The sequence below is a fragment of the Natator depressus genome, chromosome 10, assembly GCF_965152275.1.
Source record: "Natator depressus isolate rNatDep1 chromosome 10, rNatDep2.hap1, whole genome shotgun sequence".
NCBI lineage: Eukaryota > Metazoa > Chordata > Testudines > Cheloniidae > Natator > Natator depressus.
Genome location: NC_134243.1, coordinates 70,498,339 through 70,522,120, shown reverse-complemented (window position 1 = coordinate 70,522,120; position 23,782 = coordinate 70,498,339). Strand labels below are relative to the sequence as shown.

General features: G+C 45.0%; 1 protein-coding gene across 1 annotated transcript in view; it reads left to right on the top strand.

Moving 5' to 3' along the window:
• AGBL1 (AGBL carboxypeptidase 1) overlaps positions 1 to 23,782 on the top strand; it is a 380,933-nt gene that overhangs the window by 126,102 nt on the left and 231,049 nt on the right. Inside the window, exon 18 of the mRNA XM_074966495.1 lies at positions 14,787 to 14,967. Within this exon, the coding sequence (XP_074822596.1) occupies positions 14,787 to 14,967 (181 nt within the window). The remainder of the gene's footprint in view (positions 1 to 14,786; positions 14,968 to 23,782) is intronic.

Below are 23,782 nucleotides of genomic sequence, written 5' to 3'. Positions count from 1 at the left end.
ATGTTGTGGGTGTGCACTAGAAGGTTCTTAGTTCACATTAATGTAGTTCTGTTTTGAAGAGGATTACTTTAATGCCAGGACACTTTTAATTGGCTCCCTGGCATCTAACAGGGGAGGCACGGCACAGCACTTAGGTGTGCACCCCTGTAGTCTGAACTGTGGGGCAGTGTAGACAAGCACTGAGTCATTGGCCAGAAATTCAGACCCCAGCTTGTAAGCAGTGGAAAAAGGATGATCTTGTGGATGAGACACTGGACCTGGCGCTCAGGAGATCGGTGTATCTATTAAATTCCTCTGTGTCTCAGTGTTTCCTTACCTTACAGGTGCTCTGAGGGTACATTCATAAATGTCTGTGAGGTGCTCGGATGTTGCAGCGATGGGGTGGATAGAAGGAGTTAGTCACCGACTGCTTCATAACAACACTGACAGGACTCCAGAAATGATATCTAGGCCAGAAGTTCTCAAACTGTGGTCCGTGGACCACCAGTGGTCTGCGAGCTCCATTCAGGTGGTCCGCAAATAGTTCCCTCTAAGGTGCGCGCCTGGGCAGCCACACATGAGAGCATGAAGGGCCACCCACCTAATTAGTGGAGCCGTGCTCAACTAATTAGGTGCCTGGACCCTGGAGAAGACACACATGTAAGGTGAGGTGGTGGCCTTGGGGGAATAGGGGTAGGTGGGAAGGGGCAGTGGGATGAGAAGAGGGGGTGAGGGGAATTTGGGACATGCAGGGCTGTGGCGGCCAGAGAAAGAGGTGACTTTCCTCAGCTTCAGGGCTGTGGCTGCCTGGGAGAGATGGCCCTCCTTCCCAGCCCCAGCTCGGGGGCTGCCGTGGTGGGGGAGAGAGGGCACATCCATCGCATTAGAAAGGTAAGACTACTGATATTAAAATATGAGTTGTGTGCTTTTATCTGTAGAACAAAAAAAGTTAATAATTAAGTTTTTTTTATAAAGTGCTTTTATCCAAAGAGCTTTACAATAGTTAGCTAACGGTACAAAAACATTTGGAAACATCAATAAGTGGTCCGCCGAGACCCTCAGCAAATTTCAAGTGGTCCGTGGAAAAAGAAGTTTGAGAACTACTGATCTGGGCCATTTGCTAGGCACCCAGATACCATGGTGTTAAGCATGGTATAAATGTCTAGATAAATAGGTGGATGCTAATAGGCACCAGGAATCTGTGTGGGCGAGAGAAAAAAAAACGCAGCAGAAGGTGAGACTGAAGTGGGAAGGAGGTGACAGAGAAAGGAGAGGTATATGGATAGAAGAAGGGGTTCTTCATCCAAGAGAGGATAGAAAGTTATAGAAGTACCTTGGTGGTCCTGCAGCCACCAGGTAGATGTGAAGCAACAGGTGGAAAAAAGGGTAAAATTGTCCTCCCATAGGAGAGCAAAAATGGAAATGCTTGAGTGAAGCATTTGGAATATTGCAAAGATAATGATGTGGATAATATTCAGGGTGTCAAAAACTTCTAGGACTTGATCCTTCCCTGACTTTCCTCTTGTGTGGTCACTTACATCTGTGCAAAGTGGGGGAAAATGCTACCCTCTCAATGTGGTAGCCTTTTGTGCCCACTTTGCACAGGTGCAAAGGCTACCAAGATCCAGGTCTGTGGAGAATCAGACCCTTTGCCATTCCTTTCCCTGTGGCCAGGAGGAGGCAGGCTGCTATTTTCACAGCACTGGCACTAAGGCTGCCCTGATAAATCAGTGTCTAAGCTACTGCAGGTTGCTCCATAACTCGATAGGGAATTTGTATTGCAGCAGGGTAGGAGAGTTGGAATTGAAGGCCACTCTAGGAACACAGTTGTGTAAATCCTGGCCTTTGGCAGCCCTAGCTGTTTAGCTATGTTTCATAAATCAGGCCATGTCATGTCTGTCACAGCTTCCAGATGCCAAATTCCTTCTGTGGCACCTTTGTCAAGCATTTTAAAAAGGCAAGAAAATCAACAGCCAGGAGGTCACTGGGAAGCACAAACTGACTCAGGAATTGGGCTTCAGACCAAGGAAAGAAATGAGAGCAGCAGGCGAATAAGTGAGCAAGAGGCAGCAAGAGGGTGTCTTTGCAATTCTGGGATGTTATAAGCTGCATTCGTTGGGTGCATGTTGTCTCCGGCATTCGGACTGCGCAATACATCTGACTGATTCTCTGTTTTCACTGCGCCTCATGTTTGCTAACCTCAGACCGTCCAAGATGCAACATACCAAGTCCACCCTTATGTGCACGTGCAGCACAGTATGCTGGGCCACGAGCTGGCCTGTGCACACATTTGTAGAGATGTGCTTAAGAAAGCAAAACTCTCCTCTCTCAGGTGGGTTGAATTATTGACCAGATTGCTTTGCTAACTAACACAAGCTCTGGTGGATGTGTCTCTTCCCTAGTACGAGACCCCCTTTCTCGATCCTCAATCAGTTTTCTCCCCAGTTCGAATATTCCTTGCCATGCAGAGCCCACTAACTTATTTACTAGCTTTTATTTTCATCTGCCTAGCCACAACTTGCAATTAAAAACTGTGCCCAGCCAGGGGAAACACAGCCTGTTTACCACCAAACAGCTCATATTCTCTGCATTCATGGAAACTGAAGTCCTATAGGCACAGGGAAGCACTAGCACAAACTTCCTAAAACATAACCTGCCAATGTGCCCTAAAAGTTATTCCAATAGCTAATGCATGAGAACCTGAAAGTGAAACTGGACTATGAGCTGAGAGACTGACTAACTTACTTTCATCATCTAAGCTGAGTGAAATGCACAGAGCAAACAAACAGCCTAAGTAAAGTGTATTAAGCTTTCAAACTTCTTTACATTTTAATATTTGAAGGTGTCAGAATGGTAGGCAAGGAGTTTTTTTTTTTTTTTAACCGTATATGGTTTTTATCATAACTCTAACTCTAACCAGAGACACTGGTTTTATGGCTCATTACAACAAATTGTAACACACCCTACTGCCTGCTAACCCTTAATTGCTCACTTCATTTTAATTTGGTCTCTTACAGAATGTTTGAACCCCTTATGCGTAACAGTCTGACTCAACTTGTATTTAGCTCAGACATTCTGATTAGCTCTGTGAAGCTTGAAAGTTTTGTCCCAACCACCAACAGAAGTTGGTCTGATAAAAGATATTAGCTCATCTACCTTGTCAATCTAACTCTTTAAGCAGTTAAAGAATGGATGTCACCTTATCCCTTGCAAATAAGGTACTGGCATAAAAAGCTTTCTGGTGGGCAAAATGGGGAAATAAATCATACCATGCAGTGCTAGTCATCAGCCTGTCATGACATTGATTGACAAGGATAGTCTTTTATTTAAATAAGTGTTATATATTTTAAAAGCATTTTGATAGTTTACAAATCTGAAGATGAAGTGGCTGCAAAGGCTTTGCAATGCAATAATGACTTAAGGGCCAGTGAACCTCCAAGGCAAATAGGTAGGAACCAGAGCTAGCTCTTCTTATGCCATGCAGGGTGACAGGCCCTGTGGCAGCATTTGTTGCAAATGTTCAAAGCTCTGCCAGTGAAATGTGGGTTAAAGATGCAGGAAGGTATTGGGATCCCATCAGCGAAGCGTGGCACTATAGTCGACTCCGCTGAGCTGATGGATGCACAAAATATGCCAGAAATTCAAGCTAAACAGCAGCCATCACTTGCATCGTCCCATTACTTGACAAATAGAATCTTCTAGCCAGGACTGATTTTTTAAAAATAAATAACTTGAAAATCATTTGGGATACTATAGTCAACGAATGCTGGAAATGTCGCTCTGATATACTGGAATGTGCTCTTCTCTTCTAAGCAGGTGGTGTGGGTGAAAGAAGAGGGGGAACAGTAGGTGATATGTGAACTTTATAGCAAACCTGGTTCCCTCCTCTTCTCTGTGGGATTGTCACGTGGTCGCTGTCATAATAGCTTGTCTGCTCCACTGAGGGTTTCCTTGGTCTTGTTAAAGTACTTTTGCAATAGTTTTCAGAAAGAGACAATCCTTTCCTAAACTTTCCTGGCACTTGGTTTGTAAGAACTGATGAACTGCCCTTCCAGAACACACTAATGGTCCATCTAGTCTGGTATCTTGCCTCCAATAGTGGCTGGTGTAGGATGGCATAAACCCCTCACAGCATGCCTTGCTGTGCACTCTTATAGCACCTGGAAACAATTCTTCCTGACCCCACCTGGAGGTCAGTTGATGCCCTGAAGCATGAAGGTTGAGAATCCTGGTGGTAGTTATCTCTGTTACTGTAACGTCAGATGCTGTAGGAAGAAACATAACTGTTCATTGTACTCCATCCGGCCTCTTCTCAGATGTCCTATTTAGCTGGTTCCATGAACCAAAGAGCCACTTGCTACATATTTAATCATTAGAGGAAAAAGAATTTTGTATTTTATGTGCTATTCAGCCTTTCTGAAGAGTGTTACGTTCCTGGCAAAGTCATAGGGAAATTGATATTTCAGTGTGTGTGCACATCTGTACATTTATACAGCAGCATGAGTGAAGGAATCTGATGGGCATGGTTCCCAGCTGTATGTATAACCCAGGGCTCATTAACCAAATGTTGCTAGAGTGGTCAAAAGCTATAAACCCAGGAAAACCCTTGAATGAGCAAAGTTAAAGAACCTGCCTTTTTGGGTAGCTGAAGGTACTAGTTGTTCAGCACCATGCATCACAAGGTGTGCAGGTAGCAGTTATTTATTTGTACCCCAAAAAACTTCATTCATTTTGAGCTAAAGCTTTCACAACCCACCAAAGCAAACTGCAAAAGAGCAAGGAAATAAACAGTGAAGTCATTCAACACCCTACTTATATCTCAGTGTTAACAGTCCACAGCACAACAGGGCCCTGATCCTGATAGGGCCCTTAGGGTATATCGATAACAACATGTTTAATAATACTAATAACATCTGCACTCATCAGTTCTGCAGCTCATCCCAGAAACTACCTCCCTTCCAACACCCACATACACCATTGTCATCCCGAAGAAGGCACCCTGGGACTCCAGCCATAAACATAAAACACCAGTGCATAGATGTGCTCTTCTTCTTTCATATGACAACTTGAAAAGAAACATAAAAGTTTATGTCCAAGTTTGTCATCCACTCTGTGGCTTCCAGTGACATGGAATGACTCAAGGCTGTCTATCTGGAGAAAAATTTTAGAAAAGTGCAGTTCAGTAGGTGTTCCATGGTTTGGATGTCTTCTCTATATTAGCATATAGGGCTGTCCTTCATTTTCCATTCACATACTTGGTAATTACACTGCCCACGGAAGGTTTTGGTATGCTTGCGCTGATCCATATCTTACATGGCATGGGGAAGCAAGGTGGTCGGTCTGTAGGATCCATAATCAGGTCTTGATTGTTGACCCTGCTATTTTCACAGCCTTTGCCACTTGTCTTTTGGTTGGAGTCCTGCGGTTTTAAGAGCTTTGGCCACTAACTGGAAAGGGTTCCTTGAGTTAAGTTGACATCTGGGAGATCTTTGTAGATGGGCAAGTCTGGGTTCATTATTGCGTGGTCATATTCTTGTATTATTATTATTTATTTATTATTATGCTTTTCGAAGGGATGGTGGTAAGATATGTATGAAGACAGAAAGCTAGACTGCTGCTGTTGACTTCAACACTCCTGTGACAATTCTCATAACAGTGTTCAACTGCATAGTGACAAGTTTTGTATGTATTCTACAAGACCGTACCGGCACACAGTATTCAGCTGCTGAGAAGACGAGAATATGGCTGTGTGATAACGAGCTCAGACTTTCCCATCTACGAAGATCTCCAGCGTCCCTCTCTCCTCCCCCTCAAGATGCCACCTTAAGTTGAGGCACATTGATAGTAGGTGAGGCTACAATCCAGAACCACTCTAAACTATACTTGGAAGTCCACATGCCTTAGTTTGGTGCCACAGAAAGCAACATTCAGGCACTTCTTTGCATGCTGGTTGCTCAGATGGAACCTGGAGACAGCTGTTCTTTGAAGAGACGTGTTCAGATTGCTAGATAAAAGATGAATTCCAAATGGATAACAATCATTAACAACACAGATCAGCCACTGAAGTAACTACTCCTAAGCATCACAGAAAAATGTAGCCACCCTTTGCAGTCTGATTCTATACCTCACTGTTCTTATTTGCATCAACTCAAAACCATGTACAGAACGATGTCATTTATGGGTGAGGTTGTCCCTTGCTGGGGCAGAAGCTTAGGATATTGTAGCTGCCCCATTGGGGGCTAGAATTTTCCCCTCTATTCAGAACCTCCTCCTAATCCCCCTCCCTGCTCATTGCAGCATAGTCCACTAGCAGATGAGGTACCTTATGGCACAAGTTCACCTCCTTCCCTGGGCCAACAACAGCTTCATTCCCATGAAGCAACCAGCCCTCTGCCCAAGGACAGAAGACCCCATTGGTTGCTCCCTTACCTTGCTCAGTGGTATCTGGAACTCTCTAATGAGCCATCAAGGCAAGCTTCATTACTGAAAGGTGGAGACGGTTCTACCTTGCCAAACTCTCTTAGGTGGAATACGAGGAATGTTTCATCTGTGATCACCTATGGGAGATACTGTTTTAAAGACTAGGATCAGACTGAGACAGCAACGTGCCAGGAGTGAGTGCAATGATAACACCAAGGAGGTGAACCTACAAAAGGCCTTTGCTGTGATGGTTTTGCTGCTGTGAAGTGTTAGAAGCTGCTGTTCAAAGATTTTTTTCCTTCTCTTTTTTACTATCTGACCTTTTTTCTCTCTTTATCTTGCATGCGCACAGTCAGAAACCCTTCCCATTTGGTTAGTGTGGGATGAATGAAAATTTGTTTTAAACATTCCCCAACAGAACATTTCTGGGGCAAAAGAGTGATAAAAATCAAATCAAGTGGAGAACAGGAATTTAATTTTTCCTATCAGAGCCAATCTGTGATGTTTTATCTCTTGATAAAAATTGATATTTAACCCTCTGATAATGGGAGACTGATTGTGCTGCTGCCTCATAATTTTTTGTTTGTTAAAACTCATCCCCTCAGGAGGATCTCAAATCAGAGGCAAAGATGGCGCTGTGCCTCTTTTAAAGACTCAACATATGTTTAAGAATGAACATTTCCTTACTGTAGGTGGGATTCAGCAGGAAATGGATCTCCATTCCATAGAGACAATATCTGTGACCAGAGTGCACTCCCGGCTTCAGAGCCGTCCCTTCAGATAACAAATTGAACTCTTCTCCCCTACAAATGGTTGGTTGTTTCCCTGGGTATTGTATCTTCCTGCTGCATCTGATGCTTCTTATTCCCAGCTCTGATTGGATCACTACCCCATGCTCCATTCTTCATGTCAACCCTGGAAAGTAGAAGTTAGAGATCTAACCTGGTGGGATCCAAATTGATTTTAACCTGCTGTTATAGAATGATCGGGCCAAATCCTGAGGTCCTTATTCATGTTTTTCCTCATTCTTCACTTGTCTAGACTCTCTGGGAGTTTTGCCAGAATAAGGACTTCAGGAATTGGTCCATATAAATTAATGAAGGAAACGCCTGTTAAGTCACCTCCTCTCTCCACTGGGCAGCGTAGGAGTGTTCTGTACAAAATGGCTTCTAGTGTTTGGGTAATCTAGTTATACATAAGCTTCTACCACTCCCCAGAGGAGTCTCTTCCTTAGCCTAACAGATCTTACCAATATTCAGCCTAAATATTCCTTTGCTCAGTTTCATCCCATTAACCCTGATTTCACCCCTGTCTAGCACTCTAAGTAATTCTTCTTCCTCCTTGCTGTTATGCTCAAAGAGCAGGCAGTGTCAGCCCAGGAGACTGGGGATTGCACTAGGGGGAACTGTTTTTTCAGAGGGAGGAAAGCACCAGGCACCAGTGGGAGCACTGCACACAGTATGAGCAGCAATTTGCAATTCCCTGTGAATACCCTGCGGGACCCTATCTGCACTGACCCCCATCTGCAGTCTCTCCCATTGGGCCACATGTTACCTTTTATACATGCAAAGAAGCCACGACTAAGTCAGTGGGGTTGGTAGCTGTAGACTGAGGGGAGTATATGGCCCTGAGTTCAGGCAGAGTCCTTGGGGCAAATTCACTGCTGGCATAAGGAGGCACAACTCCCTGGAAGTCAATGGAAGTACATTGTAATAGGCTAATGACGCCTTTGGTCCCTTGCATGTGTGACTCACCAGAGAAATCACTGGAGGGTTGCCAAGCCTTTGCCCTTAGTTGGCTGAAGTTTGCACTGCAAATTAGGTAAATATAGATACCTCTGTGTATGAACAGTGAGTATGCAGCATGAAATATTGGTGCAATAGGTTACAATATTACCGTTTTGGAGTTGGAGACTTATTAAAGTTCTGTCCCACTCAGGTTCACTTTTTATAAAGTATCATATATCACCCTGAACCCATTACACTGTCACATAAATTATCACAGTTTCCTTTCCCCATCATTATAGATTACCATGGGAGAATGTTTTATGACAAAGGAAACGTTCTGAGCCTTTTTCTCCTGCCTGATTCATTTCACGTGAAATCCTTTTCTTGGGGAAATCTGCCCATGGATTTAGCAGTTCTCTTTGGACCTCTGCACCGGACTTAACACTCCAGCTACCCAGGCCTGGGGAACCCATGAGAGAGCTCGGGGTGGGGCTTGTGGTCCCACTGCCCTTGATCAGTGTTCAGACTAGTCCCATTTGTGGGATACAGTTTGGCTGTGCTCTTGCTTAAATGTCCCCTGCTCTTCCTGGCTCCCACTAACTGCAATTCTTAGTTGCTCTTACACCTGCGTGCCCAGTACTATCACAGCAGGACTCATTCACAGATGTACTCCTACAGGAACTAGGGTTGCCACTTGTCCAGGTTTTTGCAGGATCATCCCTGTATTGAGGTAGCTGTCCCGGGAAATCTGAAAAGGTGCTCCATACACAATGCCAGCTGTCCAGTTTATGGTATCAGGATCATCCCAGATGTCCTGTACTTTTGTACCTAAGAGGTGGCAATCCTACAAGGTAATAGCACCTTCGTCCCCCGTCTACCTGCCATGCCTCAGATAGATTGCCTCAATATAACAAGGCAACCTGTGTTGCTCTTACCCCAAGGCTTGACTTTCAAAACACACAGAATGAAAATCGGTGATTTGCAGTACAAAATACTTGAGAACGTCTCAAATTGCCTACTGTCTTTAGAACAAATTCAGGCTATGGTATGTGTCGAATGTGGGCTGTGAATGATAGATACTCATGTTCCTCTAACCTTAATCCAGTGCCAGCTACATCAGCCACCTAGATAATCTGTTGGAAGGGCAATCTGGGAGATCAGTGCTAGTGCTAACAGCAGCATAGAGACTGTGGGAAGGAGGAAAAGGGGATGCTGTGCCAAGCCATCCTCCATGCTTTGTAGGCAGGGTGCCATGTCCGTGGAGAAATAATGCCTGGCAGCTTCTTCCCACGGCTTTCAAATGCCTCAAAATAGATCTAAAACCATACTTGACAGCTCCCCGAGTGTAAAGATCAGAAGTGGCACCGTGTCAAGCTGCACCCAGCCTGAGCAGCATGTGCCTGTGTTCTGACTGGCCAATCATCTCTGAACGTCTCGAATTCAAAGGTGAATGAATTCAAATGACACGTGCAACAAAAGGAGGTTGCCAAGCAACCTGGAGCCTGAAACACCCCCACCAGGATATTGAAGTAGAGAACAGGCGGTTCATGGCCAAGACAATTTACACTTGTAATGTTCCCTTTTTGCCATTTGGAACCATAATAATACATTTATTATGTACTTAAAAAAAACCCAACCCTCCTGAATAATGCAGGGATGCAACAGATGGAGAGGGAAGGCGATTACCAGGTCTTGCGGCAACTGAAAGGGTCTGACAACTCGGTATCAATGTCTCATGTCTCCTGTGAGATGTGTAATAGGTGGCCTCACGGCCAGCTGCTTTTCTATAATCATCCCATACAGTGTTCTTGGAGCCCTGTTGTGTCTGCCTCGCACCATATACTGTCTGCTGTCTGGCTTAGTGTAGCTGTCAGGCTTTGGGATGCTGAATGCATGTGTGTTAACAGCATTGCACAAAATAAAGCCCCATCATGCTGAGGGGCGGGCATGAAAGATAAACTTTGATTGTCGAGCCCTGAACTTCCAAGGTGAGTGAGTGAGAGAGAGAGAGAGAGAGAGAGAGAGAGAGTGTGTGTTAGCAGATGGGGAGAATCCAAACCCAGATAGTCTGAACTCAATGCATTGGATATGTAACCTCTATCAGCTCCCTTTAAAATCCCAGTCCTATATTGTGTGGAAACTGCTTATCTTTACAGTGGGCAGAGTCAGAATGAAAGAACCCTGAAATTTGAGGAGCTCAGAATCTCTACCTGGATCAGGCCCATCTGGAACTGTGCTGCACTCCCCCTCAGTTGTTCTTTATTCTGAAGGACAATGGGATTTTGTTGGTCCCTCATGTTTCTCTCTGCCTCTGTTGCTGGCTCCCCCATTTGCTGTCATAATCTTCAGCAACGTCAGAATTGCCTTTGCATCAAGCCTTGATGATGTCAGAGCCAGAGGAACCTGACAACAGGTATAAGATTAAGCAGCAGGTGCAGGCAAGCTGTACTGAAGACACACAGTCCTTGTTTTCATGCAAATACCCAGAGTCATAATGAATGAAGGGAAGAGGAAGAGAGATGGGAAATGTGTGATATGTTAGCAGAACTCTTACTTCAAAGGATATTTTTTAAAGTTTCCCAGGAGGTGCTGGTGCCTCTTTAATCCTTCACCTCAGGATTCCTGGCGTCTATTGGTGCCCTGTTATATTCTGGGCATGTTGAAATGTAACACAGTGTAACAAGACATGATCAGTTGGAATAGGCTTTATGTAGCATGAAAAGGTTCCTGTGCTTTCTCTTTTTATTATTTGTATTCTCAGAGAAGGTTATATGCCATGTGGGCTTTGCAAAGATAAATGGCTGTCCCGAGCTTTCTGGCAGCTTCCCCAGAATTCAGCAAGGATTCTGTCTAAGAACTGGTCTAATACTTTTTATATCTGGTCTCAAATTTTAGCCTTGAAGGACCCACGTGAGAAAGAGATCCCGAGTGACTGTACATGTCATGAAACCACGTGCAACTGGGCACCACTGACAATTAGGAGACACTCCAGTCAGGAACAGCAGATAGAGAGGCAGGACAGGTGTCAAGTTCACTGGCCTTGTTGTGTGTGTGGCCCAGCAGTGGCATAGCAAGGGGTGAATTGAGTCAGGAATGTGGTGCTTCAGCAGAACCCTGTATGGAGCCAGTACTGCACTAGCAGGGGGAGTTGGAGGTCAGGACTGAGCTACATCTGCTGATTTGTGTCCAAGAAACTCACACTGGGCTTGTCTATGCTTAGCATGACTGGCCAGAGCCATTGTCCAGAACTTTCATGAGCAATAACATTCATCACCTTTACTAAAGCAATAGTAATGCAGATAGGTGGCTGAGTGGCTTAAAGTGCAAGATCAGCTCACTCCTAGGCCCCTGCTTACCACAGAACTAAATCTATGTTTCTGGAATATTTCAGTGGAAGGGAATTTTATGGCTGTGTCATCAGCAATTTGTTCTATTTACTGCATCATTAGTCTTCCTGCAGGGTGTGATCCAGGGATGCACAGCAATCCAGCATGGGATTTATCAGTGACTGCTTGTAGGGAGGGAGCATGTGCTAACTGTGCTGGCTGGCATGCACCTGTATTGCCACCCTCCTGTGGATGGAATGTCAGAGCTGCTCACGGGTAAGGAACTTACTCTGTAGTTCCTGCGTGTTTTAAAAGAAGGCTTCAGTTGATGTACCAGAGGCCTCTCTAATTGGAGCCAAAGGTCATGTGTTCCACCCCAGCCATACCATATATCTACTGTTACCTGATACATTTCAATAGCTTCCATGTGTGAAGCCAGGAGAAGAACCCCCCGTGAATTTGCTCAAACCCATGGGCCCAAACTTGCAAAGTGCTGAATGCCGTCAACAACTCAATGTCTTCAGTGACGGATGCGGTCACTCTGTACCTTGCAGGAGTCCTCAGAGGGTGCAGAACCCAGGCAAGTGAAAAAAACCCAAATAACCTCCACTGGGTTTCTGGAAATAAGTTCTGGTCACGCTCCAGCCTCTTTTGTAGCATGTGGTCCAGCTGAGACAAGAGGGCTCTGGGGGTCACCCTGTGAGGTGAACAGGATTTAGGCCTCTTACATCACTGGCAAAATTATGGCAAAACCTTCCTGGGCTTTTGTGGATAGCATGCTGACCCTGCTCTCGGGTTTTCTTTTGGCTGAGGGCAGAAATACATATGCTGGAACGAGGCCTCTCAATTAACATGCTGCACTTACTCCCACGCAGAGAAGAGATAAGAGTTGTTAAAGCTGCAAAAGAGAACACATTTTATTTTGCTTTTGTGCTATTTACAGCTGTTGTCCATTCAGAGTTCTCAGGAGCCCCATTCCCCGCTACAACTGCACAGTCCCATAAGTTTAACTCAGCAGTGAGACTGAAAAACCGCACTAAATCATGGTGATGGGGGAGAGAAGAAAATGTCTGGAAATGGGAAAATGCAGCTGATGTCTTTGCAAAGGCTGAAGTTTTTCTTGTTGCTACTTTAAAGTGCTACAGACAGACGGCGTAGAGGCTGTAACAGAACAGGAGCCTCACCCTCTGAGACTGGCAAGATGCTGCTAGTGGCTTGGCAAAGGCCAGGGTGATCTTTTCTTGCAGTTTTTAAATGCTCAAGGCATTTTCTGTATTTTGATCAGCGTAACCCACAGGAAGTCATAGTATGTGAACAATACGGAACTAATATAAGGCTATCGGGAAACTGAGCTCTAGTTCGCGTTGCTTTACTGGACTCATGATACAGCAGCTCTGTGTGAGTTCTCAAATCAGAGGTACAGCTTACATTGTTTTATACCTGCTTACTTGTTGGCAGGAGGAGAGGGGGCTTGGGAGGAACGAGGGAGAAAGAAAGAGGGAAATTAACTCTAGATCTGAGTCTGTAGCCCAGACACTTACAATGAGGAATAACTAAAGAACTACATATGCAGTTGTCAAGAAGAAACATGGTCTATGGGTTGATACAAATGAGTAGGAAATGAGAAATCTGAATTCTGTTTCCATCTCTTCCACAGTCTTGTTTTGTCAGGCAAGTTACTAAACCTCTCGTTACTTTACCTAATTATTTGAACATGGACATTATGAGGATTAAGACATGAATGTTTGTAAAGTGGTTAGAAATCCATGGGTGACATTGGGATCCTCAGGAGGCGCTATAGGAGGGCAAAGTATTATAATTTGTTAATTCAGTATTTATTTACAATATTATTGCTTATGCAGTAAAAGAGTAGCTGATGCCTTTTGCAGGGACACAGGTTCTGCTTGGTCCTGCCCCAAAGGCTTGTCAATCCAGGTCCCCTTGAGCAATATAGGTACAGCAAAAGAATATGTTACATATTTCAGAAATGATCTGATAGAGCTGGACAAAATCATCTTGGCATTGGTGTGACACTAACAAATGCTGGTTTGCACATAACCAAAATACACAAAGTCATGCTCAACATTGTGAATACTCACAACAGTATCATTTTTAAGCAAAATAATTCTTCTTTCACTTTTGTCCCCAGTTCCTGCCCACATCCCCCCTCCTGTGCTCTTCTCCCTCCATCCCAACACCGATCATCCCCATTCCCAGACCTTGTCCCTCCCTCTCTCCATGGAGCATGCTTAGTGAAGATGGAATGTGCAAACTGAGATTTTTCAGAGGCTTATTACTTGGCCAAGTTTAGACATTTTTTCACAGGAACAGCAAGACACATCCCTGATATCACGATGACTCCCTCCAACTCCTGTCAAGTTTCAGCTCCCTTCACTAAAGCATGAAGGTGTTAGAGTTTCTCAATGCAATAGTTGTAAAATTTTTTTTAACATGGGCAAAACAACATTTTTAGCTGAAATTTCCCAAAATAATTCCTTTTTAAGCAGACACCTGGCACTGAAAATTTAAACCCCAGCAAATAGTTTGGCAAAGTTATAAGCAACTGAAAACAGTGTCTTATAATTGAAAGTGTCAGGCAATAGTAACTATACGTGTCACTAGTTGCACCACCTATGTTTACTTAAATCAGGGAAATAATGTCTCTCTTACTTTAAGTGAGTATGTAGTGATGATTGACCTCAGACACTGTCCTCTTTGCAGCCTGCCTAGATAAAACCTATATCTCTATTCTTCCTTTATTTTGTGCAAAGTCACCTGCACAGTTTGTAACACCAGTGGGTTTGATTCCCCCAGCAGTGCTAATACCAAAAGGTCTGACAGTTTGGAGGGCTTAGGAAGTTTCCCAAGATCTTGCATCTCAGGCAAAACCCTAAGGACAGGTAGATGCTTAGGGGCTTAGAATGTTAGCAGCTGCTCAAGGAGAAACACACAAGGTGAAGTTGGGCCTTAGCAAATGGAGTCCTGTCCTGTCACCTTTAAACATCGGCGCAATTTGTCTTTAATTTACAGGGTCAAACTTTCATAAATGGCCTTGAAATCTCAAGCTGCAGTTTCAGGCAGAAAACCCTATAGCTATGCATACAGTTATCTATGCAGGCAAATTCCGGGATGGTGGGGGTCCATGTGCAAAATCATGGGTGCAAATTTGGAAGCCAGTTTGAAAATATGGCCTTTAGAATTAGGAAATGTCAAAACCAAAGGAGCGCTGCCTCTCTGTTGGCTTACTGTCATATTATTCTCTCCAGGGATTAAAAGGCAAAATGCCACCCACAAAGATCAAATACAAAACAAAGTTTTATTTTCTGTTTTATAGGCAATCGTCCCTATGTGGTGCTCATGGCCCGTGTTCACCCTGGGGAGAGCAATGCCAGCTGGGTAATGAAGGGGACTGTGGAGTTCCTTGTGAGCGGTGACCCCATTGCTGAGCTGCTGAGGAAATGTTTCATTTTCAAAATCATCCCTATGCTCAATCCAGATGGAGTCATTAATGGCAAGTGAGTTGTGACAACCTTTGTTTACCCTGGGGCTGTCTGAGAAACCTTTCCTGGACCTATTGGGAAACTTTACCTCGGTTTGGGCAGCAAGCCTTATCTTGGGAGCCCTTGGTCAGGAGAACATCCTTCCTGTGGATCCTGGCATTCTGTGTTAGTCACATACAGCCACACGAAAGCCACTTGTTTGGTGTCTGATTTCACAACTGTGAACTGTGAGTAGCAATAATAGCTCTCAGCTGCCCGGACAGAGCTGTACCACAACCTCATGGCCTAACTTGGCTCTAGCTGACTAAACAGAAATCCATCTGCCCCTACTAAATCATTCAGTGCACACATCAGCTGCAAGACAGCAATGCTTGGGAATAACTTGCTTTAATTAATGTTTTGCATAGCCTCAGAAGGGGGAAGAGGATTATGGATCTATTTTACCTTTGTGTTTTCATTTAAATACTTTACAGCCAGTGATGCTCCCGTCATCTCCCCACTCACATTTCTTGATGGATTTTGGGTCCTCTTGGGCCTAGGGAATGCTGATCTGCTCTGAATTCTCTTGGGGGATGTCTGCGCAGCAAAAGCTGTGCGTGGGCTCGCCTACCTGAGCTAGCTCCCTGGGTAACAATAGAAGTGAAGACCGTGCCGGGAGTACTTCAGAGTGGATAGTGAGCTGAGTACATACCCTGGGTCTCTGCTGGGCTTGTATTACCTGTGCTGCAGCACCCATGCTGCATTGTCTTCGCTACTATTACCCTTGCTAGCTGGATTCAAGGGAGCTCAGGTAAGCTAGTTGTACACAGCTTTTACTGGGCAGACATACACTTGGAGTCTTCTTTGCATGCTCCCTCCTTTTCCACCCCAACACATGCACACACAGTCACTCACTCCCTCACTCTCTTGACTGAATTGAAGAAAGCACTATCCTGTTTCTGATGTAGAAACCTGAAATACAAGGTAGCCAGTGGGTTGGAGAGAGACCCTATTTTAGAACTGGGCTAGATGAGATAGGCTTGTGTGATATTTGGGGAAACCCCAAATGCTTCTGAACATGGAGTTTGCTCACTTGTGATGGGTATTTGGTAGTGGCACTATAATATAGTCACTGTCTTCTTTTAGGGTGATCATGTCTCCCCCTGGTGACAGGCCTCAGCGATTATAACAACCTGCTGATTACACCTAGAGGAGTTACTCCTTTTGGTTAGGAGTAGGGGCTTCCATTTTTGGTGCTGAAGGTGTTAAGATTTTGGTCCTCACTGGTGACCATGGTTCATGCATATGCGTGGCTACAGTTTCTTATAATAGGCTAATCTCAAAAGTCTGGGAAATTGGTGTCAAAAGTACGGCTGCTCCTTCAGATTTCTTGAGTGTGTAAAACTGTGTTGGGATCTTCTGGGAACACCCTTCCTTGTGGCACGTGGACCCTTCTGATTTTGATACAGGCTGGATGGGACCCACGAGTGCAGAGACAGTAGCAAAAAATGAAAAACAATGAGAGAAACTGAACATAACTTTATCAAACTTCCCAAATCAATTCATTCTGAGTTGGTGCAGACGCTTCAGTGGGCAGGAGCTAGAGGTTGTTTTGATATTCCCCAGCCTGTCACAATGCTACGAACCATCATGTCATTCATGATATATCACCTCTAAGGAAGCCGGCACAACAGCAGCTTGGCAGCTCCATTTGATGGAATAAGACATAACCCCTGAGTGTTCTAGGTCTCTGCAGGCACCAAATGCCCTAATCCTTCCAGGCAGCAAAGGCAAACTGAAGGTGGATGGGTTTTTTTGTTGTCCCCCCCCCCCACTTCACTGCACTTAAAGTCTCCAGCAGATGGAGGAACGGAGGGAATGTCTGACCTTTCTTTTTCAAGCGTTCAGGAGGTGACTCTTTAAGGGTGGGACCTCAGCGGGGAGGACAGAGCTCTGCATGGCACTCAGTGAAGTGCTACTTTCTGAGCTCATGTCGCCCAGGAGGAACTCTGCCTTACCTGGTGCAGAGGAGCTCAAACCTGACTTTGGCGATGGGAGCACCTCTTGCTTGAGAGATGAACCAGGAGATCCTGGTTCTATTCCTGGCTCTTCCATTGACTGCATGGCCCTGGGCAAGTTAAGGCTTGTCTAGATGACCAGTTAATGCATGGCAAGTTGGGGTGCAAATCTATGGCACACTAGCCTGCCACGTGCGAGAGGTTCCCTACTGTGCTTTGATCTCCTCTACTGTGGAATAGGGGTAGATAAGTGCACATGCACAGCGGGGAACTTCTAGTGTGCGGTAGTAGGGTCCACATGTCCAGTTAGTGCATGGCAGGCTAGTGTGCTGTAGATCTACACCCAGCTTGCTGCGCACTAACCATTCATCTAGGCAAGCCCTCAGTTTGCCTTTTTGTGCCTCTGTTTTCCCAGCAGTAAAATGGGGGTAATCATAGATGTTAGAGATGGAAAAGACATATATCTTGTCTATCTCCCTGCAAATGTAGGATTGGTGCCCACTGTACATTTATGAGTGTTTTACATGGTCTAATGTCAAATACTACATTGACTATTCCACAACCTGGCACACAGTATAGCACACACAGGAAGGGTTTCTGATACTCAGTGTATATTCTTCCCATCTCTTAATTTCATCCCCCAATTCCTGGTGACACCCTTTATAATTATGTTGTGAGGCTTAATTAATTAAAGTGTGTAACATACTTTGAGATATTCAGGTGGAAGTTGATAGATAAGTGCCTAACTCTATCCATCCACCTGCTTGTGAAGCTTCCAATGTATTACACAGGGGGCAGGAAGACGTCTCACCTGTGTCTTAACATGGCTTCACCCTTCTGTGCCCCCTCTGCTCCAGTGAGATATCCCCCCTCCAGGCTCGCTCCTTTCTCACAATTCCATCAGAAATAATAGCTGGAGAGGTGAATGATCTCAAAATCTCTAGTTTTCACACCAGTGAGATACTTCTGTGTCAGCCTCCACTTGGGAGCCATAAACCAGTCAAGAGAACCATGTACTGGGATTGTTATTAATTTGTATTACAGTCATGCATAGAGGCCCTGCCTGAGTTCAGGGCTCGATGTGTTAAGCCTTGCACATGCATATAGTCAAAAGTGGTATCTGCCCCAAACTGCTCACAGTTTAAATAGACAAGGCAGGAAAAGTGTAAAAGGAGAAACAAAGGCACAGCAGCAAAGTGACTTGCCCAGGGTCACACAGGTTAGTGGCAACGGTGGGATTAGAACCCAAGCCTCCTGACTCCCAGTCCAGTGCCCTCTCCAGAGGATCACATGCCTGTTAGGCAGGATTTAGCAGCACATGAATGCACCTAAATACTAAATTAGTATTATTATTTGTAGTACCTAGGAGCCCTGATCTTGGATCTGGACCTCATTGTGCTAGGCACTGTACAAACACAGAACACAAAGATGATCCCTGCCCCAGTCTAACTGCTGCTGGGTCCCACATCTCCCTCAACTTGTCCGTTTCTTTTGCCATGGCTCCCCACTGTTCCCTTCATTCCTCTGCTTTCCTGCCGTTGTGGGTGCTCTGCAGATACCACAGACATTATTGTACTATCTCAGCACTAGTCTGTACTGGGCTCTCCAACCCGAGGCCTGAGCCTCCATTATTCTCCATGGTCACAGAGTTCTGAGTCATGGCGTCATGTATACATGTGTGGCAGCCTGATACTCTACTCCTTGCCTCTCCTGGGCCAGGATTCCACCCCCTCACCATCTCATTGCCTCTCCTCCCAGCCCCACGCCCAAAGGGTCAGGAGGAATTAATGCCCTCCTTTCCTCTTTGGAAGGCTCTTAGATGAGCCAGCCAGGGCAGTTTGATTGAGATGATTACCTCGAGCATCCCTGCCTGGCTGTGGCTTTTTAATGAGCAGAGTGGTTGCAAATCTCTCCCCTTCGGAAGCACAGACTTCTATCAATCTCTCTTTCCCCCCCTCCACTTTGTGCCGTGGATTAATGCTGCTCTAGTCCCCCTATCTCAGCATCTTTCCTTATTTAAGAGAGGATTAATTTTTCTTTGTCGGCAGTGCTTTGAAGCTCCTCCTCCCCCCATCTTCCCTTGGTCCCCGAGCATGCATAATACTTCATCATCAGTCCTGGAGATGGATGCCAGTGCGGGGCATTTACAAAGGGTTCCTGCTAGCAGCCCTGTCACCCTTGTGGCTCCCCGCCGTACCCAGCCCAACGGAAGAGCACTCTCATCCCAGCAGGGCACTGCACGATCACGCTCCAGAAGCCTCATGCAGTAACAAGACAAGCAGGGCCTCGCTGTTTGCTTTGGTTAATGTGATCTGAAAGTTACACGCGGCAAATATTCCTCTAACGCAGACACGAGTGCAGTAATGTGATTACGCTCCAGCAGCACACGGCCGAGATGGTAAGCATCTCTCCTCCCTCCCCGATCTCCCCAGCTCTTCATTTCTTTCAGTGCTTTTACAATCTATCCCCATCTTTCAGCAATGGAAGGAATCACAGCTCTGGAACGGACTGTAAATGAAGTGTGTGTGTGTGGGGGGGGGGGGATGCTTTTCATATAAAAACCTAACTCATCAACAGTCATCACAGCTGAACTTGGCTTTGTTCAAACCCAAAAAGGAATTGTGAGCATCACTGTGCGACTGTTGTTGTGTTTGACTGAATGCACTGGTCCTATATCCTTTCCCAGAGAACAGCAGCCAGGCATGTAGCCAATCAAATGACAGATCTGATTAATTTTGCTATATCTGTTAAGTAAAGTATTAGACGTTCCTTATCAGTGCCTCTCCTAGCTCTCATGTACATTCGCACACACCTGCTTCCCTTACACACACGCACTTTCTCGCTCACTCACAACCTTCACACACTCACACTCACAAAGAAGTAGTCAGTATTTTGTGTTCTTATTGGGCTTCTCCAGACACTGCAGTTCTGGATAAATATTGCTATTTATTATACCCAAATTTAGGGTTATTAATTATATCGGTGTAAACCTAATTTATATCACCATAAACAGCAATAATAAATGCTGCCAAATGCTAATACCCAGTGCTTGCGAACTGTGCCTATGCTTGATGGGTTTTTCCCTCCCCACTTCCCAGAAGCATTAAATTAAAAATGATTCAGCTTTGCAGGATCATAGATCAAGCTATGGGTGGGAGCTCTCAGGGAAATGCACTTGTTTTAAAAAATACTCCACACCAAACAGCCTGTGGATTCTTTGTGCATGTTTTATCTCCTCATTTCCCCTTTCCATCTCTGCCACTCACAGAGCCCTGCCTAGGTGATGTGGCAAGTATTACCAGTGTGTGGCCAGTCCCTACCAATCTCCAATGTTGCCACCCTCTTCTTTCTTTTCCTTTCCTCCTTTTATACTACCCATCTCTGCTCTCTTCCACCTGCCCCTCTCTTTCCCAATGTTCTCCTCTCCAGGTCTTGAATTGAAGAAGCACATGAGCACTTGGTTTTTCGCTGACATTGTCCATTTTAGGAACAACAAAGCATTATACAGACAAGTTAGCCCTCCCAGCTATGTGAGCCCGGAAGTGGTATCTCCCTTTTTAATGGTAGCAAAACTGAGACATGGAGAAGTTAAGTGATTTCTTCCCAGGTCACAGAGTAAGTCAGTGGCAGAGGTAGGAATAGGGCCCAGGGGTCCTGATTTGCTCTTTTAGGTTTTAGCCACAGATTGACCTTTCTATGGTTTTGAAAAACCCAAACAAACCAAACCACAAATGCTGATCTAGCATTTCACAGCCTATAGTTACAGGTTCAGTTGAGGTCTGCTTTACCTGAGGGTGCCATTACTGGTTGGGTCCTATTTTATTCAGGCTGCTTTCTCCAGCCCAGCTGAGTTATGACTCTTCACTGATTGTTTCACTGAAGCTAAAGTGGCAGGGTTTGAGATCCTAGATAATCATAGAAAGGTAGAGAGGGAAAAGCCCTATTAGGTCACATCACAGGTCCAGTGCAAGACTGTTCCCTACTGCACATTTTCTGGGTCTCTAAATAGCCCAAATGATGGGGTTTCTACCCTTCCTTTCAGAGCCTGCCCCTTGGTTTCATAGCAGGGTGCTCAGAAAAGGATAACAGAAGCACATCTCCCCTTATCCCCGCACACACTGCCTCCTCTCCTGGCAGGGGAATTGAAGAGGAATTTATTTCCCATAATAAAATATTGTGTGAGCAAATATACTCTGAAGGCTCCCAGCAGTCGGTCCATCTATGTTACAAGTGTCAGTGGGTGTGTGGTGGAGTATGGGTTCGGGGAGCTGCTAGGTTTCTGTAGTGCTAGATCACAAGGGGCTGTTTAGAGCAATGTCATTAATTGGTACGGTGAGAGGGTTTCTCTTGTCTCATGAAGTAGATCCCGAGCCAAGGTTTTTCTGCTGTCTAAGCCAACAAAAGTTGTGCTAAATGTCTTTGCAAGCCAAGGTGTATCAGATCCAAGAGAGAAATTTCCCATAGACGAACTTGTATAGATGATGGTACAGATATGCTGGTATAGCAGGAGGCTAGCTTAAGTATTTGAGAGTATGGATGAATGTGCTTACTTGCTGGAGGACTAAGAGTCATGTGTTAGGTTGTGTGCATATTCACCACTGTCCCCTGCTAGGGGGAATGTGTCCAGCATGGAAAATGTCTATGATACAGTGACTTGGTTGGAGGCATGAAAAGCAGATATAAACTCTATAGGCTAGAGTCACCCTGCGGAGGGGAGATTCGGCATGGGTAATGATATCCCCGCTGCCTTTCCCCAGGGGTTCTACCAAGGGAGGACAGCTTTAAAGACCACCTAGAGTTCCATGGGCTCTCCTGCAGTGGAGGCTGCGCAGAAGAGGCACTGAATCAGTGTATTTCCTGGCAGACTTCCATGCTGTTCCCACCCATTTTGGGTGACTGTATGAACCAGCCAACGCCAGCTCCCCTCGTGAAGTAGGGATTTGGGGGCAGCTTGCTGATCTCCTGTGGAGTGCCCGGCTTCTGTGGAGTGAAATGGACCCTGTTACTGCTATTGACAGCTAGGAGGGATTCCCTGTTAGATCACTGGTAGAGGCCTGTTTGTTTGGCACGATAGGCAGCAAGCCATGGGAAACATCACATTTTAAACCTATCCCTTTGCACTGTGCTGAGGTCACAGTCCACCCACAGCACCCCCCGCAAGTAATCCTCCCTTTGTGGCCAATGGCTTTGGGCCGAAGATACTAGAGCCATGATACTGCCTTCTACCTGCACTTCCAGCAAAGTGTTATTTATTCTGTTCTTTATCTGCTGGCACCGCCTTGCCTCTTGAGTTATTAGCTTTATTTGCTTATTACCAGTGTTTCCTCCTCCGTCAGTGTGCTCCCATACATCTTTGCTTCTCAGGAATATGCTTTCCTCTCTATTTACTGCTTTTCCTGATGCCTCCCTCCCCCAAGCACCCTTCTCTCCTTTCCTGGCAACCCAGTAATGGCCAAGGAGATAAATAAGCAACATAACTCTTCCCAGCTATTATTTTTGTTGTTGTGGTTGCTGTGAACAGTAATCTATATAATAACACGGAAACAAATATTATTACGAAAGTAATTACAATAAATAAAAAGCCAAGAGGGAAGATGAAGGAAGGGGCTGCCAGGGGAGTGATTGCAGCATGTTTTTTAAAAAATGTAATTTCCGTGGGATGTTCTCTGCCACTCTGGTGATACTCTATCGTTGGGGGTTGTGACTAATTAGCAGCCAGTCGTTGTTGCTGTTGTAACATACCCTCACCTAATGTATTTGTGTGCCTGTGTCTTTAAACAGTAGCTTGTCTATGTATCTGCACCAGTCACACATCAGCAGTTGGTTTTATTGCCTGGTGCTTTTGTTTCCTTTAAGCTGGGTGCCTGAGTCACTGAGATTTGGGGGACTTGGCCATTCTTCCTTTTCTTTTCTAATGTTGTGAACTTCCAGGATTTGGGGGATTTTTTTCCAGGAGCTCATGGGACTGAGAGCCAGGAACAATTGTGTTCTAATGCCTATTCTGAAACTGACCCTCTTTCTCTGCTCTTGGACAGATCACTAAACCTCTCTGCCTCAGTTTCCCCATCTGTACAGTGGTGGTGACTATACTTACTGTACCGCATAAGAGGTAGTGAGGACTAATTCGTTAATGGGCCAAATTAAGACCTGATGTGAGCACGTGCCTCTTCTCCTTGTTTCAATAGACTTGCACTGGCTTAAAGCCAAGGCTGTCACAATGTTTGTAAAGCTCTCTGAAGCTGCGAAGTACTTGGTAAATAGTGCCGACGTTGACTTCTATAAGCTCAGTAATAACAGTATTCGGGACTACTAAATGCTTGGAGTTTGTTTAGCCTAAGATATGGTATTAACTTGTAAAATGGGGAGTACCTTCAGGTTAACATCAGTATGATGAGGTGAAGAAAGAAGTTTGGGCTGTGTTCCATGATCTCAGAAGGGAGTATTTTGCTGTACTTCAGTGCTCATACTCCTGACTGACAGTAATTTACAATCTGGCTTCCACGCTTCTTGGAAGGCAGTTCTGGGAGCCAGGAGACTGGTGCATGCAGTTGTAACTTCATAGTTCTGAAGAGTAAATTGAAAAATATCATTACTGTTATTATTTATCTATTATTACAGTGTAAAGAGGTTATTTTACTTCTGTATTTGGCATTGGTGTGACCACTGTTGGAATACTGTGTCTGGTTCTCAGGCCCACAATTCAGGAAGGATGTTGACAAATTGGTGAAGGTTCAGAGAAGAGCCATGAGAATGATTAGAGGATTAGAAAACATGCCTTATAGTGATACACTCAAAGAATTCGGGCTATTTAGCTTAACAAAGAGACGATTAAG